The sequence below is a fragment of the Sciurus carolinensis genome, chromosome 6 (assembly GCF_902686445.1).
Source record: "Sciurus carolinensis chromosome 6, mSciCar1.2, whole genome shotgun sequence".
In the NCBI taxonomy this organism is placed as follows: Eukaryota; Metazoa; Chordata; class Mammalia; order Rodentia; family Sciuridae; genus Sciurus; species Sciurus carolinensis.
The window spans coordinates 108,655,243-108,673,630 of NC_062218.1; the positions used below are offsets into that span (position 1 = coordinate 108,655,243).

Consider the following 18,388-nt stretch of genomic DNA (forward strand, 5'->3'; position numbering starts at 1 on the left):
TCATTGTACTCAAATGGAGTATAACTTTTCCTTTCTATGGTTGTACATGATGTAGATTCACAGCATTCATGTAATCATACATGTACATAGGGTAATGATGTCTGTCTCAGTCCACCATCTTTCATACCTCCCCCATCTGCTCCCTCCTCTGGATTATGCCATATATTCTTTATAGTAATTTTAGAACTTTAGTTTCAGAATGGCATACTTAGTTAAGGTTCTCATTAGCTTACTTTTGAAAATGGAATTCAAAACACACAAAATTAACGCAATGACCTCAGCACTCTTCCAATTGGCGCTTCTGTACGTTAGATTCACAAAAGCACTGAAGTAGCTTGAAGACCCACAAACCTCCATGCACAGCTTGCTGGAGCTGGATGCTATTCTTGTCTGAGTCTAGTGAGTTACTTATTAAAACCTTATGACTGTTATGATGTTTTCAGCATATTGTGGTTATATATTTGGAGAGATATGGTACTCAATGTGAAAAGCATCTGTAGTCAACTACATGGACTGTTTTAAATCATAGGCATCATCATTTATTCCATTTTAAGACATTATCATGGCCTCTCACTTCTTACCAAAGGTAAGTTCCCAGATTAGAGATTTCAGCATCATTCTAAAGGTAGATATAGATAGATGCAGAGATAGAGATTTATATCTGTAATAAGCAGCTATATCGCTACATCTGTACCCATCCATCTAAGTCAGAGAAATTTGGCTTCCACACAGAATTTCTTTCTCAAGATTGTATTCCTGAGTTCCATCAGTACTGGGAACAGACAGTGGACTCCAGAGATCCCTGACATCCTTAGCCCTGCAGATCTAGTTACCTTGAAACCTGGGTGGAGTCAGAGTTACTGTAGCCAGCCACACTCACTGTCACCAGAGGTATGGGCATTGAGGCCTAGATCCATCAGTCATGTGCTGCCCCCTCCCTCGGTGCTGTGCCCCTAAAGCCCACCACCATATACAGTGAATGAATGAGGGGTGACTTGGGAAACTTCACTTCAGTGGTGTCTATTAGTTTGGACAAGGTTATCCCAACATAAGTTTGGGAATAGAATAAAATGGTTTGATGTAAGAAATGGATATCGCTTCATCGACAGGAACAATACTGAGGGCAATGTATTTGTAGACCAGGCTGGCATCAAGAAGAATAACACCAGGATGTGCCACCACAGTTGTGTTAGTCAACTTTTTGTCACTATGACCCAAATACCTGAATAAGAACAACTAAGAGAAGGAAGATTTATTTTGGCTCATGATTTCATGAGTTTCAGTCCATTGCCTGTCCAGTCTGTTGCTTGGGCTTGAGTGAGGCAGGACATTGTGGTGAAGGGAATGACAGAGGAAAGTGGCTCATCTCATGGCAACCAGGAAGCAGAGGGGGTTTGGGAGAGGGCAGGAGAAAGAGAGGGAAGGGAAGGGCCTGGGCACAAGAGATACCCTTCAAGAGCCTGCTTCAGGTGGCCTTCTTCCTCCAACTTGATCCTTTCTCCTAAAATTTTCCTCTGCCTCCTCCCAATAATGCCATCAACTTATTAATCCATCAGTGCATTAATCCACCAATGATCTAATCATTCCTCAAAACTCTGCCTCTGAACATTGCTGCCCTGCAGAATGAGGCTTCCACACCTGTCTCTGGGGGACTCTCCACACCCAAGTCACAGTGGCAGTGCTGAAGATGGAGACTGGAATTTGATGCTGGAGGAAAAAGATGTGGCGGTGGCCAATGTTCCAGGCCTTGGTGGAGTTCCTGTCCAAGACAGTGCATATGCAAAAGACCATAACCTTTAGAATACTCAACATGTCGTAGGGGTTCTCCACAAAATTACTGCAGAATTATCAGTGAGTGCAAGAAGGAAGGAGGGATCTCATGTTCCTTAAGGCTAGGCTCAGCAACTCCAGCCCTACAGCAGGTGAAAGTTCCCACCTCACTATATGCAGAGACACTGTGCACAGGGATCACAACACTATTTCAACTCTCTTGTGCAGGGAGAAGTACTGGAGGTTTCTGACACTCAGGATGCAGGAGAACAAGGTGGGATAGTGAGATAGAATACGTATTGGAGTTAGAGGCCATGATTCCCCTGGGACCCTCCTCACTGAGTTGGCCTAGGGAGGACAGCAATGAAGAGGACAAGAAAAATCAAGGTCAGCAGCCACGTCATCGTCAGTATCTCTGTAGCTTCATATACCCACACGGATGCCAGAAAACCCTAAACCGTGTGATGGCAAGGATACAAAAGTTGCTTATCTGTTAGCTGAGAATTCATCAGCACCAAAGGCTGATCAGGGCAGGCTGGGCGAATGCCAGCTAGAGATCACTACCTTCTTCTAGGTTAGTTATTCAATAAGAAGAAATGAAGATGTAATTGCAGCAAAAAGAAATGACAAAAGATCAGAGTTGAAGATCTTAGTTTCTTGCTTTTGGTTCATTGACTAGATAACTAGAACTATCTGGCATTGTCTGTTCAACATGGTTTTTAAAAATTATTTTTACATAAAGATGTCTCTTTTTCATAATGAAAAAAGTGTGTCTTTATTTTAGAAAAAGTCTTTTTTCCCCCTCAATATACCTTAAAAAGTTTTTAAAATGTTTCACATCTTGGTCAAGTTGATATTTTTGAGAATTTTATTTTTACTTGTAAAAGACCTTACTTTTGTTTGCTTTTTGCAATACGGGGTATTGAACCCAGGCCTCACACATCACACATCTTAGGTAGGTGCTCTACCACAGCTGCTTTATTTGTAGCCATCAAAAATTGAGAACATCCTAAATGTTCTCCTATTAGTGAGTGGCTAACCAATATGTGGTACAATTCTGTAACAACATGGAACAGAGTATTGATATGCAGAATATTCATGCTTTCTGTGACCGAGGTATTATTATAAAAGCATATCGTGTTTCAAAATACTAAGTAAAACATTTGTGTATGAGTTTTAAAAATTCAGCAACCCACTGTCTTAGTCTGTTTTCTGATTCTGTAACAGAATACCTGAGACTGAGTAATTTATGGACAACAGAGGTTTATTTAACTCCCTGAATTTCAGGCTAGGAAGTCAAAGAGCATAGCATTGGCATCTATCTGCTTAGATCTGATGAGGGTCTCATACTGCTCCAAACTTGGCAGGTGGAATGCAGAAAGAATTCACAACTAGAAAACCTACACAACAAAACATCTCAATAAGATATTTTATGAAGAAGAAATGAAAAATAAAAGTGAAAACCATCAGGGAGTAACTACACTAGTCAATCAAAGGAGAAACTAATTCAAAGTAAAAGCAAGAAATAACTCAAAAGGGGAAAAACAAATCACATCTCAATAATAACATTGGATGTAAATGGCCTAAACTCACCAATCAAAAGACATAGACTGGAAGATTGGATTAAAAAACAAGACCCAAAAATATGCTGTCTTCAAAAGGCTCACCTCATAGGCAAAGACATTCATTCAAAGGCAAAAGGATAGGAAAAAAACATACCATTCACATGGATCTTATAAACAAGAAGGGGTTTCTATCCTCATAACAGATAAAGTAGACTTCAAAGTCAAAGTTAATTAATTAGAAGGGACAAAGAAGGACATTCCATACTGCTTAAGGGAGCTATATATCAATAAGACATGACAATCCTAAATATTTATGCCCCAAACAATGGAGCATCTAAGGACATAAAACAAACGCTTCTCAACTTCAACTATCAAACAGACCACAACATGATAATACTGGGTAACTTAACATGCCTCTGTCACCACTGGACAGATCCTCCAAACAAAAACTAAATAAAGAAGCTATAGAACTAAAAAAACACAATTTACAATTTAGACTTAACAGACGTATTAGAATATTTCATCATCAATGACCAAAAACACTTTCTTCTGAGTGGCACTCAGATCCTTATTTAATATAGAACATTTTATGTAAGCTATCACATATGTTGGCATATAATTGTAGTAGGACCTTTATATATTTTTAGCATTTTTAGGGTTGTTTTAGCATCTGTAGGGTTGTTTCCACTGATATTAATTTTGGGGTTCTTGCTTTTTTCCTTGATTAGATTCATTTGATTTTTATCAAATTTAGCTGCATTATTTCTTCTCTATTTCATATATTTCTGCTCCTACTCTTATTTTTTCCTGCCTACTATCTAATTTGAAAATAATTTGATTGTTAATCTAGCTTCTTTCTGATACAAGTACTTCAAGTTATAAATGTTCATCTGAGTACTCGTTCATCCCAGAAATTCTTGTATTTTAAGCTTTTATTATCACTTAGCACAAAGCATATTTTATTTACTTTTCTTGTGCTTTTTTCTTTGACCTGTGAGATATTTATAAGTGTCCCATTTAATTTGGAAGTAGTTGAGATGTGGGGGTGGGCTTCTACATGTCCTAAAGTGACCGATTTCTAGTGTAATAAATCACCAGGAAACACAATGTGCATCATTTCAAATAGAAAAAAATAATGGAAATGCTTTCTATATTGATTGTATTGAATACATACATGTCAAAACATGTGAAAACTGATCAAATCGCATACTTCAAATATGTGCATTTTATTGTACTTCAATATTTATTTATTTTGTACTTCGATCTTACCTCAATAAAGCTATTGGGGGAAAAAAGTAACACATTAGTGACAATTAATACTAAATACTATTTCTAGAAATGAAAAAAAAAGTAATATGTTCTGTGTGTTTTGTAGTTAACACTGCAAAATTTGTGTATTGCCAAACATGTTTATCACTAAATGGATAGTTAAGCAAATAGTGTGAAAAGCTTCATGACTGTTTCAGGTGGATCTTGTTAGTCCTTAACACACACATGATTGTGCAGGCACACCAGTGCACACAGAATCTCCCAACCTGCATTCCTCTGGACTAAGTAAGGTATGTATAGAGACATGCTCTTGGAATGTAGGTTTCCAAAGATACAGGTTTAGTTGAAGAAAGAAATCTGAGGAACTCAGATGACATTTGAAATACAATAGCAGAAATTACCCTGTAATAAGAAATGCAATAAATGTCACAGAAGTAAATTCATGAGTGATAACAAGTGCATTCATAATTGTATTGCAGATAATTGTAACTAATGGAGAATCAAACAAAAAGAAAGTGGTCACCCTAATCTCTATGCCACCAGTAGAGTTCTCTAGATGTCCTCTATGCTCCTTCCCAGCCTTGTTTGGATGTGTACATGTTCAAAATATTCTATTTGCAGCTCCCCAAAATTATTTTGCAGGAGCAGTTGACCTTTTCCCAGTCTTACAAAAAAGGTTATGAAAAATTACAGATTAATATTACATTCCCCAGGCAAATTATCCCCTTAGCTCATTATATAAAAATTCTGGGGGTACCACTGAAAAGGTACAATTTGATATTTTACTTTTTGTTGCTTACCATTTTATGCCAGATAGCACTATAATTTTTATAATTTTTATCCCATTATTGGTACCACGTTTACCAGAACACTCCTCTATGACTGTATAAATATTGTAATTGTTTCTTCTTTTCCTTCTAGTAATTCTCTAATGAATTGGTTATTTCTGGAGTTGGGGTTGTGATGGAGGGAGTTTAGAGAAAAGTTTACTAAGGTTCTTTAGTTATAGCAAGAAATAGCATTCTCTCTGATTCACCAAACATCCTTCTCTCCCCAAAATGTTATTTCTGCTAACTTTAGCAAGGATGCTAAATGGTAAAATATTAATTAACATGTATAGCGAGTGTATAAAAAATATGTTCATGTATATAGTTCTTACCTACGAGCACACATATGTTCTCTACTTTTATGGATTTAAATCATTCTTTGCAGCTAAATAACATAAACTAAGCACTAATTGCAATAGATAAAAAAATTTAAACCTCTGTTATATGTTATCAGACTATTTTTCCAGGCAGCCAACAAATTTAGATTTAAAATTTGTATTTACACTGTTTTTTTTTTTTTTTTCCAAAAGCCTCCATATATTGTCTCACACATTTGAATGAGATAACTGTCTCATTACTCTTACAGGCTTTGTTCCAGCAACTGACTGGCAAAGTTCTCATTCCATCACTACCCATGGACCTCTCCGAGATCTTGAGACCCCAGTCCCTTGGCATCTCTATTTATTCAAACTCATCTGCCCCTCGTTAACAGAGTTCTTTCCCCACTGAGGACAGTTCACCAGTTGGACTTAGAAGTGAAATTGCTAAGTCAATCATCCATAGATTTTTCCATCTGGACCAGTTAAGCAAAGCCTAAAATCTTTGCTGTTGAATCTCTAGCAACAGTGCTGAGAGGGAAATGCAGGCTTTCACTTTTGATGTAGTTTTTCACTTTCTAGCCTCTGACATCCACTATGCACACCAGTAGAAGTTGGAAGAAATGCTGAGTAAACCTGTCAGAATCTTTGTTTCTTTTTTTTTTTTTTAATTATCTTTCTTTTTATTTTTACAGACTGCATTTTGATTCTTTCTACAAAAGTGGGGTACATCTTTTCCTTTCTATGGTTGTGAGCAATGTGGATTCACACCGTTCATGTAATCATACATGTACATAGGGTAATGATGTCTGTCTCACTCCACCATTTTTCGTACCCCACTCCTTCCTCCTATTCCCCTCTACATAATCTAAGGTTCCTCCATTCTTCTCTCACTCCCACCCACCCACCCCCATTATATATCTTCATCCACTTATTAGGGAAAACATTCAGCCTTTGGCTTTTTGGGATTGGCTTATTTGACTTAGCATGATATTCTCCAATTCCATCCATTTATGTGCAAATGCCATAATATTCTTCTTCTTTATGACTGAAAATATTCCATTGTGTATATACCCTACTATGGTCTCAAAGTTTATCTCCCTCAAAATTCTTGTGTTGAACAGAAACCTCCACTGTGATGATATTAAGAGGTGGAGCCTGTGGTAGATGATTAGGTCATGAGGACTCTGCTCTCATGAATGAGATTGGTGCCCTGATAGAAACTGGAGGGGGCCTTTTAGCCCCTGCCACCATGTGAGGACACGAAGACTCACCTATGACGAAAGTATCCTCAGTGGACACTGTATGTACTAGTGCCCTGATCTTGGACTTCCTAGTCTCCAGAACTGTAAACAATAAATTTGTATTGTTTAAGTATCATCCAGTCTGCAGTATTTTTTTGGCATGCAAATGTACTAAGGTATAAAAATCCCCTCTACAATTCTTCCCTTGACCCCCCTTTAACTCTTACCTCCTCACTACAGTGCTCTTCCTGGGAACAGGGAGCTCAAAAGAAACATTTCCTGTTGGGTATAGTGGAGCACCCTTATACTACCAGCAACTGGGAGGCTGAAACAGGAAGATCAGAAGTTCAAAGCCAGCCTCAGAAATTTAGTAAGACCCTGTCTGAAAATAAAAAATAAAAACGGGTTGTGGATGTAGCTCGATGGTTCAGTGCCTCTGGGTTCAGTACTGAGTACCAAAAAATAAAATAAAATAAAATAAAATAAAATAAAATAAAATAAAATAAAATAAAATAAAATAAAATATACTTTTCCTCAAGTTGCTCTTGTAGGTTATTTTGGACATCGTGACAAAAAGTTGACTAATATAATTACTTTCCTGAATCTCCTGCTGCTCCTATTTACTATTCTCTGCATTCTGAACTTAGCACCTCACTCTCTCAGCCTGCATACTCTGATCCTGCCTACTGCAGTAGCTTATCTACCATATATGACAATCCCCCAAACTATTACTCCAACGACAAAATCTTCCCCAAGGAATAGAGCAAGATTTCCACTATATCCTCAAAGTGTCCACCTGTACAACACAGCACCTTAAGCTCAACATGTCCAGGCCTAAACTCATCATCTTACATCCCAAATCGGTTTTTACCCCTGGCATCATGTGTTTGTATAAACTGTATAACTTCATCCACTTACTGAAGTTGGAACCCTGGAAGTTAATGTGATTCTCCTGTTTCCCCTTCTGTTCCTCCATCCAAACAGTCTCTAAGGCCCCAAAACTCAGTGGAATCCTTTTGTCTGAGTTCTGAGTTTAACAGGTGTTCTTTAAAGAAAGATATCAGACAAGCTCATTCTAGCACTTTATTGGAAATTGATTGTGTAGGTCAATGAAATAAGATTAAAACATCATTTTTTACACAATAATATCCTAATATCTATGCTATCTTCTGACATAGTTTAATAAACCCCAGGATACTCTGGTTGTGGGTATCAAAGAGCTTGAGCGGTCCAGAAATCTCTCTAGATAAATACAATCATAGCCTCTAAAATAGCCATGACTGGTTTGAGCAGGTTCCACAAGTCTTGAGAACATGTCTTAAGACATCAGCACTTGGACGGACTGCGGTGCTGGTGGGAGGAGTGAAAGGAGCACACGTGGAGCTAATGACAGCAGGAGCCGGGACAGAGGGACATAGCGTCTCTGGTGTGGGGCCCATGGGGACTGGGGGCTGGAGATCCCGAAAGCTGAGCAGGGAATCAGACACCATGCACTTTCCAATGCTGCCTGAGAGGCTAAGCTGACAGAGATGTGAGAGTCCACTGCAGAAAGAAGCCCATCACCCCAACTCCCTGGGCATAGCCCAGCAATGGCAGCCCTCCTCCAGATTACACAGGGGCACTGAGAAGATTCTGGACAGCTTTATTCAACTCCCTTCCCCCTGTCATGTTCAGTCCCTGCCCTCCTTGACAAAAGACAACACTTGAGGGAGGGATGCTTCAAAAAAGTCCACTCTGAGCCAGAGTGCCACTGGTCCCTGGGAAAGGGGACAGGGTGCCCTTGGCTTGGTTTGAGGGGACTGGCAAAGGCTGCTCTGTCCAGTGCCTCCCTCACCACAGTGAAGGCCATCACCAGCTTTTAGGCTCTTTGCTTCCTCAAAGCTTCTCAGCACTTGGCGTGACACTGGTCCATCGGTGGTGGCTTTACTGCTCACAAGCAGCTTTCACCCCACCAAGTCACTTGGTTCCCACAACCCTATGAGGTAGGAAGGCCAGGGATCGGGATCCCTGGTTGAAAGATAATGAACCTGGAACTCACAGAGGTAGGTCCCACGACCCCGTTGGCCGGTGGCAGAAACCAACCTAGAATGCAGGTCTAACCCCAAGTCCTTCCCAGCATTTTGCTGAGAACAGGCTGGGGCAAGGGACTTGCGTCCTCATCCCCACAGGGCCTTTGGGTGCTTCTCAAACAGCCCCACTGAGCACCGGCTGAGTCCGCATGCGGTAGATGATGACTGCGGTGGCTGGACACAGCAACAAGGAGGTCATGATGACGATGGTGGCCAGGATGATGAGGACGATGGCCCAGACATCCAGGATGTGCTTGGGAAGCACAGCGTCCACAGGGGATTGGCTGATGGCATCCATGCTGCCTCACTCTGCAACACACAGGAAAGGAACATCAGCATGTGAACCCTCTGCCTGCCTCCCTGGTGGCAAGGACAGCTCCAGCAGTCAGAGGCTTGGGTCACTTTCCAGCATGTGATCCTACGCTTTCTTGATCAGTCCCTGTAATGGCTTCCTTGCTGAAGGCCTCCTATGACCAGGCCTTGCAAGGCACTTTCTACTAACTCATTCACAACCCGCATCAACCACCAGCACGGTGAAGGAGGGACTATACTACCATCCATATTTTGTTTTGGGCCTTCTCGTCTATTATGCCCATTTTATAGAGAAGGAGACAAAGCCTTGAAAGGTGTAGGTGTTGCTAATTTGACCAAGCAGTGACCCTAGCTGGGGGCACCCCAGTGCTTCCATGCTTGCTTATTAAACTGCCATATTGCCAGTCTGCTTCCCTCAGCTGTGAAATGAAAATTGGTTGTTTTTGTCCTGTGCCCCTTCCTCATTCTCCTGGTAATAGAACTCCCTCTTTTCTAAGGAGAACCTACCTGTTCCCTGTGGGCTAGTTGGAGCACAGGAATGGAGACGTGACCTAGCCTTGCCCACTACAAATCCCCATAGTCACATTCAGGGATAGGGAAGTGACCCAGGATGGTCAAGCAAGGTCCTCCCCAGTACTTTCATGCAGAATCTCTTGGAAAAGAGGATTATTTCTGCTGGGATTGCTAAATTAAAAGGATGTGAGTCTGGAAAAGATGGGCCCAGGGCTGCCTTGCTCACCAGCAAAGAGTCTGACCTAGAGAGATGGAAAGACAGACTGACCTCAATGGTCATGTGTGTACTTGGAACCTGACAAGTTTGATGCCCTTTGCAACCCTGGTCACCCCAGATATGGGATCCAGTACTTCCTGTTTCTGCTTAAGTCACTGCAGCCAAAAGAATTTAGATGAATAAGGATGTAAATCAGTCATCCCCAATTATTCACTTTTTATTTAATGTTAGGGTCTTGGTCATTATTTCACAGAGGGATTTCCTGGTACTTTACCCCTTCCCTTGGGAGGTGTTCAGTTCCCTTCCAGACAGACACAGATCCCTCTAGAATCATCCACAACTTGATCCTTGTGGAGCTGAGGACTGAAGGACTAATATTCAGGAAATGCCTTGTGTCACCAATGGTTCAGCTGGCCCTCACCACTTCGCTTTTTCCATGGGAAAATTCTCCTCCCCTTCCCACAGCCCGTACTATGGGGAGGGATATCAAATAAAGACAGTTTCTAATTTCTGTTTGTGGAATTGTCTCTGTCTCTTAAAAAGCAAGACTGGGAAGGTTTCACTTTTTCATGGTACAGGCACCAGGATGCAAAGGGTGCAGAAGATGAAGCGCCGCGGGCCTTTGCCCAGATGGTGAGGGAAGGCATCTTTGAGATTCCTACTGCCTGGGACAACTTGCTGCGGCCTGCTTACCCCCTAACTGTCTCCTTATGTGTCAGCACTCAGTGCTGAGTGACTGTCAATCTTCAATATCCAAATGAGCTCTAGGGCACAGATAAGTTCAGACAGAAAAACAGAAATGTTTTGTCCCTGGGTGACCTTGCCCTTTCCCAGGGCTATCAAAATCCCACACACATACCACATCTCCAGTTCCTCCCTGGACCCTGCAGGTGCCATTAGACAGGGTGCCCTCTCTCCTCTGCCATTCTTCTGCTACTCATAGTCCCACCATCGCATACCCTGTTACCTGCTCCCTCAGGTCTAACCCCTGTGTTGCTGAAGTTAGGCTGCACAAGTGAATCAGGTATCCTTAACTACAAACTCAGAAATGTGGCACCACATCTGTGTTCTTTGCTCTGTAACCTCAGGTCTTGGCCCTGTACTGACAGGTCCATGTTTGGGGCTGTGGTCTCAAGTTTGTGTCTCCCAAAATTCATATGTTGGAACCTCATCGCCAATACAATGTATTATAGGGGAAGTAATTGGGTCATGAAGGCTGCCTGTGTGGATATACCAGAGGCTACATCCAGAAAGCAGAGCAGGCCCTCCTCCACCAGACACTGAATTTCTTGGCACCATGATTTTGAACTTTCCAGCCTCCAGAACTGTACCAATTTTGTTATCCAGTGTGAAAATTCTTCTTTTACCCAGTGGGATGTTTTGCCTAGTGCTTCTTGTTTTAGAGTCCAAATGGACTGAGAAAACTAGAAAACATGAGAAACCCAAAGTCTGAGCCTTAACAAGACTAATTGCTTGCTGTGTGAGCCTGGAAAAACAGATAAACCTCTCAGTGACCTACATTCCCTCTGCTTTAAATAGGGACGGTAAAGAAAGTTCCCCAGGTTATTTAAAGTAAGTGAAGAGATGCCCCAGAGCAATCGGGTTTTGAGATTATAACAGAATGAAAGAATGTGTCTGCTTCGCAGGAATTGGTACAGCTAAAAAGTACAATTTTTCAAGCCACTTATATAGCCATAATTACAAATGGATGACCTCAGCACGGAACAACACTATGTTTTCAAGTCAAGGAAAAGGGAGGAGTCTTAAAGGAACAAATAGAATAGGAATGTGTTTTTTTCCTCAAATTCCTGTTTTTTTTTTTTTTTTTTTTTTAACCCCCTGTGGCACAGAAACTATATGTGAGGAAAAAAAATGAAGAGTTTTTCAATGGGACTCTACCAATTACTAGTTGGTAATTTAATAAAGTTACTCAATTATTCTAAGAGCCATATAAATATTAAAACGCACTAAGCAACCTGGTTGCAGTGACACATGCCTGTAATCCTAGTGGCTCAGGAGGCTGAGGCAGGAGAACCACCAGTTCAAAACCAGCCTCAGCAATTTAGGGAGGACTTAGGCAGCTCAGTGAAACACTGTTTCCAAATGAAATACAAAAAAGGAGTGGGGATGTGACTCAGGATTAGGCCCCACTGGGTTCAAACCCCCATACCAAAAATAAAAAAGCACTAAGCAAGTTTTTTTTTTTTTTAATGTTGACTTTTATTACTACCAAGTAGTAAGAAGCTGAAGTAGTAATTTGTTTTTCAGAGGAGCTATATAAATTCAACTATAGGACTGTGGAAGGAATCTCAACCTCTCTGCAGAAGTTAGGAAGGAGAACTGTGTGCTCTCGGGCATCCCCTTGGAGTGTCTTTAGTCAATATCCCCAGGTTCAGTTTATTGTGTGAAAACTCCCTCCACTGATATCTGGCCTGGTAAGAGGAAGACAGGGTGTAAGTAACAGATACAGAGGGGGCTGGGATTCAAACCATAGTCTTCCTTCAACCTCAGTCCAGACTGTCATGTCCTACCCTCTCATGGAAACAGGTAGTTGGCCTAAAAAGTTATTGCTTATGTCAATTAAAATGAAGATGTCCATAGAAGCTAGAGTAAGATAAAGGAAAGGGGGAGACAAAGATAGAATAACATAAAGAAGCAAGCAAATATAATTTAATGGATGAGTGAAAAGAAGTCAAGTGGATAGAAGAAGGAGAATGGGAGAGGGCTGTGAGGCCCAGAGGGAAAGAAATGGAGGAGAAAAAAGGAGGGATCATGAACTGATTTCCATGCATATATGAGTTGGTCAGGATGAACCCAACCAGTATGGATAACTACAAAACTCATATTTAAACAAACAAACAAACAAACAAACAAACCAACAAACCAACAAAAAGGCTAGGAAAGAAGAGAGACCCAGGGCATGGAACTGGAGGACAATGTGACCTATTTGTTATGGTTTTAATGTGTCCCCCAAAGTCCCAAAGTTCATGTGTTGTAAATCCAATCCCCCAGGCAGTAGTATTGAGAGGTGGGGTCTTGAAGAGGCGACTGTGTCTGAGGGCTCGACCCCCATGCGTGGGTTAATGGAGGACCTTAGCTACCTCTGCAGTGGTTCCTGACAAAAGGATGCTTCAGACCCCTTCCCTCTCTTGGCGGCACATACTCTTGTCCTTCCACCTGCAGTCAGGAAATGTCTCAGCGAGAAGATCCTTACCAGATGTGAACCCCTCAGCCTTGGGCTTCCCAGCCCCCAGACTGTAGCAATAGATCCCCATGCTTTATAAATTAAAAAAAAAAAAAAAAATGAAGTCCTATCTGTGGGTCCTGGGAGGCACTGCCAAGGTGACTGGTCCCTCTTCAGGTGCCACCTGCTGAGGTGCTGGCTGCTTAGGGAGTACTGAGCGTGGAGAGTACAGCACCACAAGCACTGTGCACGTCATTTGCTCCTGGAGGAACTCGGTTTATCCCTCATGAACACAATTTCTGTTGTAAAGCACGCTACCTGTTTCAGGATTTACATGATGTCTTTCCGTGACCAGTTTTTGAAAATGAACTTAATGGAGTAGTAGCTAGAGGAGAAAAGAATGCTGTTCCCATAGTTATTCCAGGAAACACAGCTAAGCACGCATTTCCTTTTGCTGTGTCTGGTTTTGGTCAACCCCACCAGCTCGGAAGTAGCCTGTGACCACGAGTTCTTGGTTGGGTCTTATATCACAGAAATGTTTCAGCCGGTCTTCATAGGATCCTTCTGGCTGGCACTCAATAAACACTTTCCTATTCAGCTGCTGATCCTAATCTAGAGGGTTATTTGCTCTACGTTGCTTATCCATTTTGCTCTAATATGGAATGAAAAGCATTCCTAAATCTGGTTACCTGTACTGGGTGGTGTTGGCCAAGGTAACAAGTAATGGAAGGGGAGGAGTCTCAGGGACTTGGGGACGGTGACAGAAAGAGTCTTTCATCTCAATTTTGATGTCTTTATAGATAAAACACTGTGGGCTCTAGAAGGGTAACAAGTTACCCAATGTGGACACAATTTGAAAAGACAGGCAAGAGAAACAAAGTTGCAAAGTGCCCCTTTGTTTGAAGCTATAGACTGTGGAATTCACACCCACTTAAAGGGAGACCAGAGACTTACATATGCAGAGTGCACATTCATTCCAGTATGGGCTCTTTAATGGAAAAGACTCTTCATTTCATTGGGCCGACTTTATCCCATGGAGTTTATATTATTCTTGCTTAGAGTGTTACCATATAATCCTTTTATGGAAGGATTTCTGGGACAGGGCCTTGGAGGTGAATAGCACCTCTGTCCCATACCCAGATGCTGTTGATTTAAAGTCAGCACTAAAGCTGGACATGGTGGCACACACTTATAATTCCAGCAGCAGGGGAGGCTGAGGCAGGAGGATGGAGATTCAAAGCCAGCTTCAGCTATTTAGCGAGGACCTAACCAACTCAGTGAGACGCTGTCTCTAAATAAAATGTTTTAGCAAAGGGCTGGGGGCTGGGGGCTGGGGATGTGTTCAGTGGCTAAGCGCCCCTAGGTTCATCCCAGGAGCAGGGACAGAGCGGGCATGCTGTAGGTGGTTGGACTTCCATTGTCTGAGCTCCACCCTCCTGTGATGCTGGCCTTGGCAACATCAGCGCTTTCCTCATAGCTGTAAATTGGGCGCTAGCAGCGATGCTGATGCAAACATCCTTGTGAAAAAAACAACCTCGAGGCTTTCTTCAGCATTTGAAGAAAAATTAGAAATTTTGCAAATGGTGGATCATTCATCAAACAACCAGTTTAGGAAATTGGATGAGATTATGTGTTCTGGCTTTCTATAAGCAAGACCATGCCATTTGACTTAGGGTGTTAATTCCTCGCCTGTGGGAATGGAGAGGAGTGGGCAATAGGAAGGATACTGTAACGCACAAAGAAATGCTCAAAGTAACTAAAGTAATCTAGAGATCACCAATCCACTGCCTCCTCTGCCCCTGAGGAAGCCCAACAGTCTCCTAACCAATTGCACAAACCTGAAAACACTGGCATTCACAACTGTGAAGACCTCCACTTCTCATTTCCATAACAAGTAGAGTGCTGGGGCCAGAGAACAGTCGAAAATCTGAGCAGCTTTATTTTGTGAAACTACACTGATCCATCTTCCTTGGTGATAGCCAGTGCAGGCCTCTCTGGGAGGATTTTGTGTTAGAAATTCTTGTTCAGCACTTTCCCTGCAGAGGTAGCCCTTTAGTAAACAGCAGTGACTAAATGCAGCAGGTTAGAGGCCTTCTTTCCTTCACACCCCTCCCCATGTGACTGCTATTCCTGGTTCAGAAGCTAATTTTCTAGCAAATACCTCTCCACTCCCTGTCCCCTCTGCATTGTTATGGCACTCGTGTGTAGCTGACCTTGAAGGGCCTCAGTTCAGTAAGAAAATCTGATTACATCCTGCAGGGAACTCGCTCAAGCACTGCTCATCAGAACTACACAAACCTCATTATCTACTAAACCCTGAAGCCCGTTTCCTGCCCCCAGTCAGTAGATCACTTTTTCTCTCTCTCTGCCTCACTTAAAAATAAATCCAGTGTCAGGGATTCCTTGAAACTTTTGCTTTCATCTTGAAAACCAAATTTCCACTCATCAAGAAAAGTCAAGAATCTTTCTAGTGCCAGTGACAAGCAGGCTGGTAGGGAAGGAGAATCGCAGGAGACCATATGGGAGGAAGTCCTGGGGTTGGGAGTGGAAGGTGCAGGAGAAGCAGAGAAGAACCCTCTCTGGGCTCTTGAGTTAATTCTCTTTCTGAGCACTTTGCCTTTAAATTCACATCCCCAGGATCAAAAAGGCAAGTGGGAGTGCAGGCTTAGCTTCTCTTCCTCCCTGGAAATGTTTATCAGGAAAATAAGCACTGCTACCATTTTCACTTTCAAATTCCTGGAAATGCCTGACTTCTCTGAGTGCAGGACTTGGGTCAGGAAAGACATGTAACCCTTGTGGTAGGAGGCAAATGTTCTCTTAGTCCTCAGAATGGGCTACCATGCAAATCGGTAGCAATGTGCTGGATCAGCAGCTACCACATCCGACCTCTCCCCAAACTGGAACTTGAGCCTCTCCCCAGGTCCCACATGCTGAGGTTCCTGCTATCCCAAGCATGAGGCATTGCTCAGCTCCTACATAGAGCTAAGTCTCCTTTGTCCTGAATCTGAGACTCTTTATCTGGATCCAAAGTTTCTAGACAGTACAGCCCATGCCCAAGAAAAACTGAACACCAACCCAATACACAGGGGATCATTGTCCCTGATGTGAGAATGTCTACTGTGACCCTGTGTGGTCCTCAGCAAAGGTCAGTAGTCAGAGCTGGAACCCTGAAACCCTCAGCTTATATCTGAGTCCTAGTTGCTCCAAACACTGACACTTTAAACCTTGGGCCCTTTTCTTACCAGCTGCCCACTTTGGTCACTGTTGGAATGTGGTGGTGCTCCCTGAGTGAAATGACTCCACGGGCTTGGGACACAGGAAGGGTTGTGGGGTGGCTGCTATTGTTTCAGTTTCTCCATCCTAAAAACCTCCCCTGCTTATCCACTTCTGCGATTCCCATACCCACGAGTTCTGCCACCTGCTCTTCTCACTCCTAAGCACCAGGCAGTCGGTCCTTTGAAGCTCCGTTGAGTTTCCCTGGTGACGATGTCTTTCATTCCCACACTTCCCCACCTCTGAAACACAAATCCCTTTGACTCGTTCTGTTAGAGTACAGGACCACTTTGATTAGGCATCCGTGTCTCTGTAGCTCATCTGTGAACCCACAAAGTAAGACTTTTCCAGGCAATAGTTAGTGAGATGGCAATGTTTATGGAACATGGAAACAGAGTGGGGGACCCACGGCTGGGGGATGCAGCCCTGTGGTGTTTCATCCACATCTCACATGGATGAGGGAAGGGTTATCTGTCAGAGGACGGTGGTGCTGGCAATAAATCAATTAATTACCAATAAACTTATATAATCAATAAACACACAAGAGCCAATACTCTTTTCAAATGGGAGGGGACGTGACAGATTAGGCCATACCAGATCTGGCCTCTAACAAGATGGAGTAGCCCACCTCTCCTTTATTTATAGTTGCATAAAGAGGACTGACCAGGAGTGGCTGCTTCTGTGAGGAACAGAACAGGGTGGAGCTTGGGAAGCTATTTGCTCAGGGAACTAGCATATCATCGGATTGTAAGCCACTCCCCCATGGGGCCACTTACTCCTAGACTGTCTGGAACAGTCTATAATGGCTGCCAGTTCCTGGGAGTCAGGTCTCTGTATCCCATGGCTTAACCAGGTCTGATTCTGCAAGATATGGATGGCTCCCCGCATAGCCCCATAGGCTAGATTTAGGGCTGTGGAGCTTTGGACCTTGAAATGGAGGTGACTATGTGTGTCTTTGTGATTAATTCAGAGTCAGGTGTATATGTAAGTTTTTTTCAAAACCAGAAAAATCTCCTCAGATACTCAGTGCCCTGAATGATGCAGTCTGGCCTCTGGCCATGTAGAATTCAGGACATGTTCTCCCAGCATACTTAGACAAAGACAGTCTGCCTGCATCACATTCTGGAAGATTCAAGTGTGGTCCCTCTCATAACCCAGGAAAATGTGAGCATGTTCCCTTCAGATTCAACTACCTACGAGCTTCACTCCCTTCATCCTCCACAGTGAAGCAGGCCCACAGCTGGCGTGTCAGGCCCCACCCACTCTATCCATCCTTACAGGGACATCCAGGCAGAGACTCTAGAGTATCACAGCATGTTTAAATCTCCTAAGAAGAGGAAATACATACCAGGAAAAATCTTATCTCTTCCTTTGTCCTAAATAAAAGAAAATGATATATGAAGAGATTCATGGAGACTGTGTCTTATCCTTAGATCTATAACTAATTCATGTAGTCACGTGCTGGACTGTACATTGCCTTTCTCTATGTAGGTGAGTAAACCGAAGGATTTAGGTATGCACCACCCAATGAGCTACACTAAAATCCTTGGAACATAAAAATGAAGCTATTCCCATGTAGATGAGCAAGGAATTCTGTTCCTATGTTAGAAGACATTTCAAAATTGCACTTTCTGTTTGGCCATAACCCTCTAACATGACTCTCTGCTTCCCCTGATGTTCCTCATTGCCCTTGTGAATGTATTAAACATAATTTACCACCTTCTCTAATTTATCCTTCCTCAATCATTTTATTGCATTCGATTTTTCTTAGACATAAAATTTAAAGAACCTTTCAATCTTTCTAAGGATACTCCCCACTGAAATCTAC

General features: G+C 42.4%; 1 protein-coding gene across 1 annotated transcript; it reads right to left on the bottom strand.

The window, feature by feature from the left end:
• Positions 1-8,720: 8,720 nt before the first annotated feature.
• Positions 8,721-9,395, bottom strand: LOC124987497 (small integral membrane protein 3). The gene has a single exon (XM_047556771.1). The coding sequence runs from the start codon at positions 9,357-9,359 to the stop codon at positions 9,177-9,179; it is 183 nt and encodes a 60-aa protein (XP_047412727.1). The 5' UTR covers positions 9,360-9,395; the 3' UTR covers positions 8,721-9,176.
• Between the last annotated feature and the right edge of the window lie 8,993 nt (positions 9,396-18,388).

Coding starts and splice junctions, on each gene's coding strand:
- LOC124987497 (XM_047556771.1), bottom strand. CDS start 9,359: ATGGATGCCATCAGCCAATCCCCTGTGGACGCTGTGCTTCCCAAGCAC.